The sequence below is a fragment of the Serinus canaria genome, chromosome 4A (genome assembly GCF_022539315.1).
Source record: "Serinus canaria isolate serCan28SL12 chromosome 4A, serCan2020, whole genome shotgun sequence".
NCBI lineage: Eukaryota > Metazoa > Chordata > Aves > Passeriformes > Fringillidae > Serinus > Serinus canaria.
In genome coordinates this window covers 8201378-8210000 of record NC_066318.1, presented here as the reverse complement: position 1 = coordinate 8210000, position 8623 = coordinate 8201378, and the positions used below count along the sequence as shown (strand labels likewise).

The following is an 8623-nucleotide window of genomic DNA, read 5'->3' as shown; positions in this document are numbered from 1 at the left end:
ATATTTATTGATGTATTTAAAAATTGTCATGTGTGTTTCAAACTTGATGAGCCCCAGTGAACTTGCTGGTTAGATGTCTTCTTAATCAGTTTGATTCTCTGTAGTGTTACAAAGACATTTCATTTTGAGAAGCTAAGAGTAGTACAGAATCCTTACAACCAGAACAAGATACTCCATGGGCTGGTTCTTTGGTGCATTTCAACTCTGCATCCCCTATCTTGAATTAGTTCACAAATTCAGTAGCACTCTGAATTGCTGGTGCTGTCCTTCCCCTGGGCTGTGCCCATCCATTTTGTTGCTGGATTTTGTGTGTATGATGAGAGCTCAGGTTTGCAAATGACATGTGGGAGCACAAACCACCCATCCCCAGTGTGCAGGGTTAACACTCACTGTGCTGTGATGAAAGCACTAAAATAAGGATGCATGTAACCTGAGCATTCCTGTTCAAATCCAGTCCATGGAACTGGGTTTTGGTAAGCACACTTCACCAAGAGTAATATTTGTGTCCCTCTGGGCTTCTCAGTATTTATTAGACATTTTTACAAAGCTTCATGATAAAAAGGAACTCAGCATTGCAGGACTTGGAGGCAATGCCACCCTGTCTGAGCTGCCCCCTTGTCTTCCCTTGAATTAAGATCCCCAGGTGTTAGACATGCGTGGGGGAAGGAGGAAGAGACTTTGCTTGCCAGGTGGGTTTTTCACAGCAGTAATAAAGATGACATGTAAATTGAACCAGAGTTATTAAAGAAGGAATCAGAGTCTTGAAGCATGTCTGCAGAGTTGTCAGTGGTACCTAATTATCCAAGCAGCCCACAGCAAATTTCAACACCAGCTTTCTGCCATGGCAAAGAATTTTCAGACATAAATGTTGCTCTCTGCCACCTCTGAGTTACTTTTTTGGTTTTGGTTGTTCTTCAACAGGTGACACTGCAGAATAGTCATAATGCTCATCTTGTAATGTATGTCTTGTCTGTTTTTAAAGTAGAAATAGTTTAACTCATCCTAGAGGTGTGAAAAGAGGTGAAGGGAAGCATTTTGAATGGCAGCCTTATTTCTTCTGATTGATTCTTCTTCACAGAAACCAGCAGATGGTTCTGAAATGCTCAGACAAGATGAGGATGTTGTTTTCTGTTAGGAGGGGGTGCTGGGGGCAGGAGGCACAGCTCCCATAGCTGATGTGCTGGGTACTTGGCAGAGAAGTATGGAAGCAACAGCTCTCTCCTGAAAAGCTTACACTACTCAAGTAGACAAATTCAGGGCAGAGAACAAGAAACACAATGCAGGAAAGCAGGAGGGAAGGTCACTGTCATGCTGCCAGTCGAATGACTTTGCTTTGGAGAGGTGCTTGTGTACACACAGAACTTTCCTTTCATCTGCAGCCTGGGGAGGGGGGTAGACTTCATAACTCTGTTCACAGTCGAGATCCTCAGTTTTATAAAGAATGAAAGTTTCATTTTTGCTAATCCCAACTCTCATGCAGGTTAGTAAAGGTTTGCAATTAATGCCTCTGTCTTGCAGAGAGACCCAAGTGAAGTTTTCTTATGGCCTTGTTATCTGTGGTCATACAAAGACTGAAAATTTTGGGAAATATGGTCTCAAAGTAAAAGTGTTTTGTATTCAGATTCAACTTAGTGCATCCAAGCACTGGGAAAATATGACCAAGGATTTGAAAAATCCAAGCCATTGCATAATTTTCAAAGGAAGCATCTCTAATCTGTAACGACACTTCCTTTTTAAAATTCATATTCTTACCTGAAAATTATTCACTAGACAAAATGTTTTGTTTCAGATCAAATAAAATGCTTCAGCCTGAAGAAAAAGAAGTCACTGAGTGTTGTTTTTACATCACCCACCTTTTATTTCTCTCTTTCCACCCTGTTTGCTGTGAGTTGTCAAGCATCATTGATTTAGCTATGCATTCAATGTTGTAATTACTCTTACAGTTTGTTCAGCAACCCAGAAAGAGTGAGTTATTGTTTTCTCAACTTGTGGGAGCTGGCATGTGTTGACAGTGATGCTGGTGAAGCTTCCCCCACCTCAGGCAGGGACAGAGCTTCATCTTCTGGGTGTGCTCCAAATGCTGTTGCACCTTTAGGTCTTGTTGATGTTGTATTTTGCTCCATGTTCTCTGAACCAACAACAACAATTAATTAATCAATGCAAATAATTAAGGGTTGCATGTGTATTTAAAAAATGCAGGTGACCAGCTGTGCATTTCTGAGGCAATAATGTAAGTGTAGAGTAATGTTAAAAGAAAAAAGAAGAAAAATGAAAAAGCAGGAATGAAAGGTTTAACTAAGAGCTTTCTACACTTTGCTGCTAGCACAATGCTTAAATGTTTTGTCAGCATTTCCATGATATATCCCACTCTATAGATTTCCCTTGCTAAAAATTGCTATTAGAAGGTATGTAGAAAAAAAATTGTCAGTCCAAATATATTGGATATTCTTTTTTTTTATGAAAACTCCTCTTTAGCTGATTATGTATTATTTAAATTTAGGTTAAGGGTCAGTTATTTTATATTACATACACATAGTTTAGATATAGATAAAAATAACAGTTTCTTTTATCTTAACTGTAATGTGTCTCCATTTTTCTTCTGTGTAAAATATTCTGATTACAGTGAACAAGAAAATCTGAACATTTGCAGAATGCTCCAGATTAGTTTCCCAGATATCTTCTCTGTTAGTGATTATATTGTTCCTTGCAGAATGATTGGTAGACCAAAAGTTGTTGGGCATGCTGTTTACCAGCAGAGTGGCTTTCCTGAGTCTTTATATAGATACAGCAGAATAATAGGTAAATGAAAATTGATTTATCTCACTCCCAGTGATTTAGGCTGAGTATGCGAACAGACCAGGTTTTCTGAGGAAGTTTTTTTCTGGCCAGAAATTGTGCAAATTCAACCTTTCTTCTATTATTTCACCACTTGGAGTCTGGACCAGAATTTAAAAAAAAAAAAAAAAAAAAAAAAAAAAAGAAAAGAAGAAAAGAAAAAAGAAGCAAAATCAATGAGAATTGATTTTGGAAAAAAAAAATATGCAATCCAAGTTTCCAAATTCTCCAAATTCAACACACACATCCTGTTTTTAAACTAATGTTTTTCCACTTGCTTTTTGCAAGTTATGCTGCCGCAGTGGAAGAGGCTGAATTGTTGTGGATGCTTCTGTGCCTCTTCTGAGTTTCTGCAGAGATGTGTCAGGCTAGAAGCAGTCAGGCTTGCATTTTTGATTGTCTGGTGCAATGCCCTCATACTTCTCTTTTGATTTGTTTTCAATGTGTTTGGAGTTCCATGGATGTCATGTGAAATCACATATCTAAGGAAATGTGTGCACACATGATGTGTTTGGTTTATAAAAGAGAAGTTTGGGGTTTGCCATTACTGACAAATGTGAATGTCTCCAGCAGCAGTTTCCATCCAGAGCAGGCAGCACTCCTGGTTCATTACTTCCCATCCACTTCCCTCCTTTCGGTCTTGGAAAAAAAATATTTCTTTTTTGGTGTCTCTGGGTTTTATTTCTACCTTTACCTCACAGTGCTGTGCAGTCTTTTCAGAGAACAGACTCACTGAAGAACCACATACAGTGGTGAGTTCACAGGTGACTGTGAGGGCACCCCACATTTTCTGTTTACCTTCTTGTGCAGCATTACACAAACAGGATCAAATTTATCTGGCGGATTTTACTTGATGTTACATTTCCCTGTTCAAAGGAGCAGCAACTTCTTCTTGAGCAAGTGATAAGCCTTTGGAGAGAATAGGGTATTGTATTTTTAGACTTAATGTCAGCAGCAGAAAACGTGCATTTACTTTGCATTCTTTTTAATGTTCACATGAGAACAATGACATGAAAAGGCTGTACCTCTGGCCTGAAAGTCTGCTAGAACTTTTATTCCATTTGTGGGGATTTTGCACGTCTCCTCTTTCCTCTCAAAGGAGGAGAGAGCTCTTGTTCTTGACACTGTTCCCCTTAAAAGTCAGGATCTAGCCCCAGAAAATAGAGGAAAATTCCACAGAGTAGCACAGCTCCTTTTGTTGGTTTTCCACACTGAATTAAAATGTATCACAATACCCAGCCTTTAAATTGCCCTGTAATTTGTTCACTGATGGCTTAGTAGCACATTCTGCTTCTGGAAAATGGATGTTTGTCACTTCTTTTAAAAGAAGCATTGTTTTTAGCATTTAATTCTGATGGAGCCAAGAAAGAAGCCACACATAACCACTGTGCTCATGGCCACTCTTCCTGCACTCGGTTCAGCTCCTCACTTGACATGGCAGGAGGAAAAGCCTTCTGGTGGTCATAGAAAATGTCTCTGTGAAGCCTCTTTTAGGCAACATGAGTCTCTTTTCAAGTCCTTCTCTAGGAGTGAAGGAGGCCAAGGAACATTTTCTTGTGCTGAGAAATCAGAGTGCTTTGGGGAATCTGCCATCCATATTAATTCAGTTAAAGCAAAGGCTGTTTCCTTCCTTCCAGACTCCTCAGAGAACATCTTGGAGAAAAAGAAGTTGAGTTGACATTGATCTTTGATGCTGTAGAGGAGGCAGACCTGGCTAACTACACATGTCACGTGGAGAACAGAAATGGACGGAGACACGCCAGCGTTCTTCTGCGCAAGAAAGGTAATTCTCCCTTTTTTAGTTATCTGTGACCTCACCTGCCTCAGCAGCAACACATCAATGAGAGGTCCTGCTGACCTCTCTGAGCCAGGCTGGACTCCTGTGTACCTGCTTGGAGCTGAAGTGTGCTTGTGTACAGCTTCAGTTTACCATTTGTGGGGGGAAAAAATCATGGATTGTTCTTCAGTGTCTGGAAAATTGGCCTTGCAGGTGATGCACTTGTCTGGAATACAGTCATCCATAAGGCACCAATAATCAGGGAAAGTATTTTGGACTAAACAACCTATGAATTTGGCCCAGAACTGACTAACTGGGCCAGTTAAAACTTATATTTCTTAGAACAGGTGCCGTGGCACCTGTTCACTGTGGCAGTGAGGTCAGATGTTCTCATGTTTCTCCACTTCCTGGCTTTGTGTTTTAAATTGAAACCTTTAAGCTGTCTCCATGCATTTTGATTTCTAACTGCATCAGGGATGAAAACATGCAATGGGAGCTACAAATACATGGAGAGTTACCCCATCATGGTTGTCTTGCTTGATTCTGTTCCTGAATGGAGAACAGCACTACTGACAAATTACCTATAGCAGAAAGGAAACCGTTGGGATTTGAATGTGCCAAATTTAAAAGTGCTGCTGTGCTCTGTGTTTGAAAAAGTCACTATCAAGGGAGTGTAACAGTGTTTCATGGCAGTTCTTCTGTTGTTTGTTCAATCAGCTCTCCTATTCATAAGTGGCTGACATTTAGATTGGATGCTGATCTCTCTGAGATACAGTGTATTAGGAAACACAAAAGCTATAATATAGTAATTGTTGGGAAAGCAAAGGAAGGTTCCAGCCAAAGCTGTTATGTGAAACCACAGATCATCAGCACAGGAGATTGACTAAAGAGTTGGTACATTATCCAGACCTCTGCCATCACTCTTGGATGTAAATTATTTTGCCAAAACAGGAGAAGAAGAATTGTTTTATGAGGCAAACCTGAAAGGGCAGCTCCAGTCCTTTGTGTGCTTTCACTGTGGCAAAGCTGGAATAAAGGAATGTTGATCTAGCAGATCGTTCTGCTATCTACTACAAACTTCCATACAGGAGGGCTCTGCAGAGGGATCTGGACTGGCTGGATCCTTGGGCTGAGGCCAGTTGTGTGAGGTTCCACAAGGCCAAGTGCTTGGTCCTGCTCTTGGGTCAGAACAGGCTCCAGGCTGGGGCAGAGGGGCTGGAAAGCTGCCAGGTGGCAAAAGATCTGGGGATGCTGGAGTCACCATCCCTGAAGGGATTTGAAAGCCATGTAGATGTGGCCCTTGTGGGCATGGTGGGCTCAGCAGTGCTGGTCGAATGGTTGGACTCAATCATCTGGGAGGTGTTTTCCAACCAAAACAATTCTACAGTTCTGTGATCTAAACTGACAGGTTGTCACAGCTTTAATTAAGGAATCTGGTCATCATGATGAAGGATTAGTGTCTAGTGCAAAGAGCACTCTACCTTTCCTTCCACTGAAGCTCATAAATATACAAGTGATAGTAAGTATATCTCTGTTGGCACTGGTAAATGTTCTGCTGTGTGCATATAGTAGAATAACAAGCTCACTTTATTTCTAACAAAAAAATGCAGATATTTCAGAGCTCTGCTGGAATTATAGAAGAAGCACTGCTGAATACAGAATTTGGAATACAGAGGTGGAAAAGATCACTTTGCAGCTACTATTTCATTTCTCTCTGCGCTGTGGCTGTAGAAAACTTATATTCCCCTCAGGCACTCTCAGTAGTTGATTTTCAGGCTATTAAAGTGTCATTTAAAATAACCACTGTATTTTACTGTGCCCTTTGACTGCCTGTCCTATTGTCCTGTTTGTTATTTATTAAGCTTTCACAAATACTTGACCAAACTTTTCCTTTCTGCAACTTGATTTAATTGTTTCTTATCCTAACTTTCTCCAGCTTAGATTTTACTGTAGATATTCATGAGTCAGGAAATACTACTGTATTTCCTGAGCTGGGACAAGATTTAGGGCAGGACTTGCAGAAAGCTGTTGACCAGCATCCTTTGTGTGTGTCAAGGAAGGGATTTCTATTGCAATGTGCTGCAGCACAGATCTCTCAGTTAGAGAAATCCCCCTCCCTCCAAAGTCTTACCTGTTAAGAGCTGCATTATCCACATTTGACAAGAGGCACTTGTGGCTCTGTTTTGTCTTCAGACCAGCCCTCTGTACTGTTTTTTTTCTGGCTTGGATGAAAAACAGGAAAAAACCCAAAATCTAAGTTGTAGGTGTTGTATAAGATTTTTTAGAGTTCTTGTTTTGGCATCATGTAATTTTTAGCACATAAATTGCTTTGAAAAAAAAATTAGCTGCTCAAATGTTTTAGGGAAATTATACTGGTGACTGTATTAGTGCTACAGTCCCCTTTAACCTTCAGGAGAATACAGGAGTGGCTTTATGCACAGCTCCAATGTAGCCCCAGAGCATGTGCCATCATTTAGGATCATTTTTATTGTTTAGGGATTTTCAGCTGAAAAAGAACCAAATTAAATTTCAAATCCAAAGCTACCAATGCAAAGGAAGAATCAGACATGCTCCAAAGACCTGAACACAACCAGCTGCTGTCACATTCTTCTTTACTGACTTAATTCAAGACCACATTGTTACTTGCTTTCAAGGAGTTCAGAAATAAGTTCTGGACTATCCTGGGTTTGGTTTGCTTTTATTTTTTTTTTTCCTCCATGCTGTCCTAGCATATTTGGTGCTCAAATAACATGGAAATGCAATATACACCCAGTTGTCCCTCAGTTGTGGGAACAGTTCAGGATTCCCTTCAGAAGGGTTTGAAAACAGTCCAGTATTTAGTGACTGAAGTCTCCATAGTCTATAATATAACTGTTCTGAAAGATAAATAACTTGTCAGAAACCACAGAATAAAGTCAGACCATGCTTTTAGTGGCAAGAAGCAGTGAATTGAGATAAAAGTAAATATTATGATGACTTTTCCTCATGATTTTTTTCAAGGAGGCTGTCTTTAATTAAGACATGCAAGGAACTAATTTTAGGGGGGATGGGTTTGATACTGATACATCACTAAATTATGAGGAACTTCTAAAATGTACTTGTTTCTCACTTATTGGGTATTTATGAGACTTCTGCTATTTTAAAGACCACGATCCTCTGAAATATGTGTGATAGGTTGTGGCAAGGTTCTTCTACATAATTTTACATTAGAAGCTATCAAAATTATTATTTGCTATTTTTCAGTCACTCTTATAACACAGAGACCAGATTCAACGTCTATTCTTGTGTTGGATATGCTGCTTCCTTATTTATCTCAGTGAGGACCACTTGAGGAGGAAGGAATGAATCAGATGCTAAGGCTCAGTAGAGTAGGCAAGAAAATTGAACATCCTGGGTTTTTTCTCATTGCCTCCACTTTGGAATGGAAATAAGGAGAGCTCAAGAGCCTCAGCTTTTCCCATAAGGAAAGCCCCTTTTTCCATAAGGACTCTCCTAGAGTCCTTATGTCTGTACTCTGAGAGAGTTCATGGGGCAGAAGGACAAATACTGGACGTGCAAAAGCTGATCAATTTTGCCTTTCGAGCTGGATTTTGTGGGTTTGCTAAATACCCTGCTATTCCCACCACCAAAGTGGGCACAACACTGTGCTCCTGCAAGAGAGCTGCAAGGGGGCTGCAAGGCTCAGCATTTTCTTTCCTTCCAAGCTGGCAGTTTTGCCATCATCTCAGTTTCCTAGCAAAAAAGATTCAGTACAATTAAAAAAAAAAAAAAGCCCTCAAAAGTGATTTTAACCAACTCTGTTCTCCATTTGCCTAGATTTATCCCCCAGAGGATGCAGGCTTTATCATGCAGTGTAGTAAAAGTCCCATGAATTCCCTGTGTTCTCAGAGAGATTAAATAGCTATTATAATAGACTTTTTCCATCTATTAGTCCATGACTTCTTGCCAGACAGACATCAGAGATACTGTAAACTGGGAATAGCTTGACATCTGATGTTAATTATTGAAATA

At 40.0% G+C, this 8623-nt stretch overlaps 1 protein-coding gene across 4 annotated transcripts in view; it reads left to right on the top strand.

The window, feature by feature from the left end:
• Window positions 1-8623, top strand: part of IL1RAPL2 (interleukin 1 receptor accessory protein like 2) — a 338979-nt gene that overhangs the window by 313734 nt on the left and 16622 nt on the right. For all 4 annotated transcript variants that reach the window (XM_009090378.4, XM_050974550.1, XM_050974549.1 and 1 more), the window contains one exon: window positions 4473-4618. In XM_009090378.4, the coding sequence (XP_009088626.1) occupies window positions 4473-4618 (146 nt within the window). The remainder of the gene's footprint in view (window positions 1-4472; window positions 4619-8623) is intronic.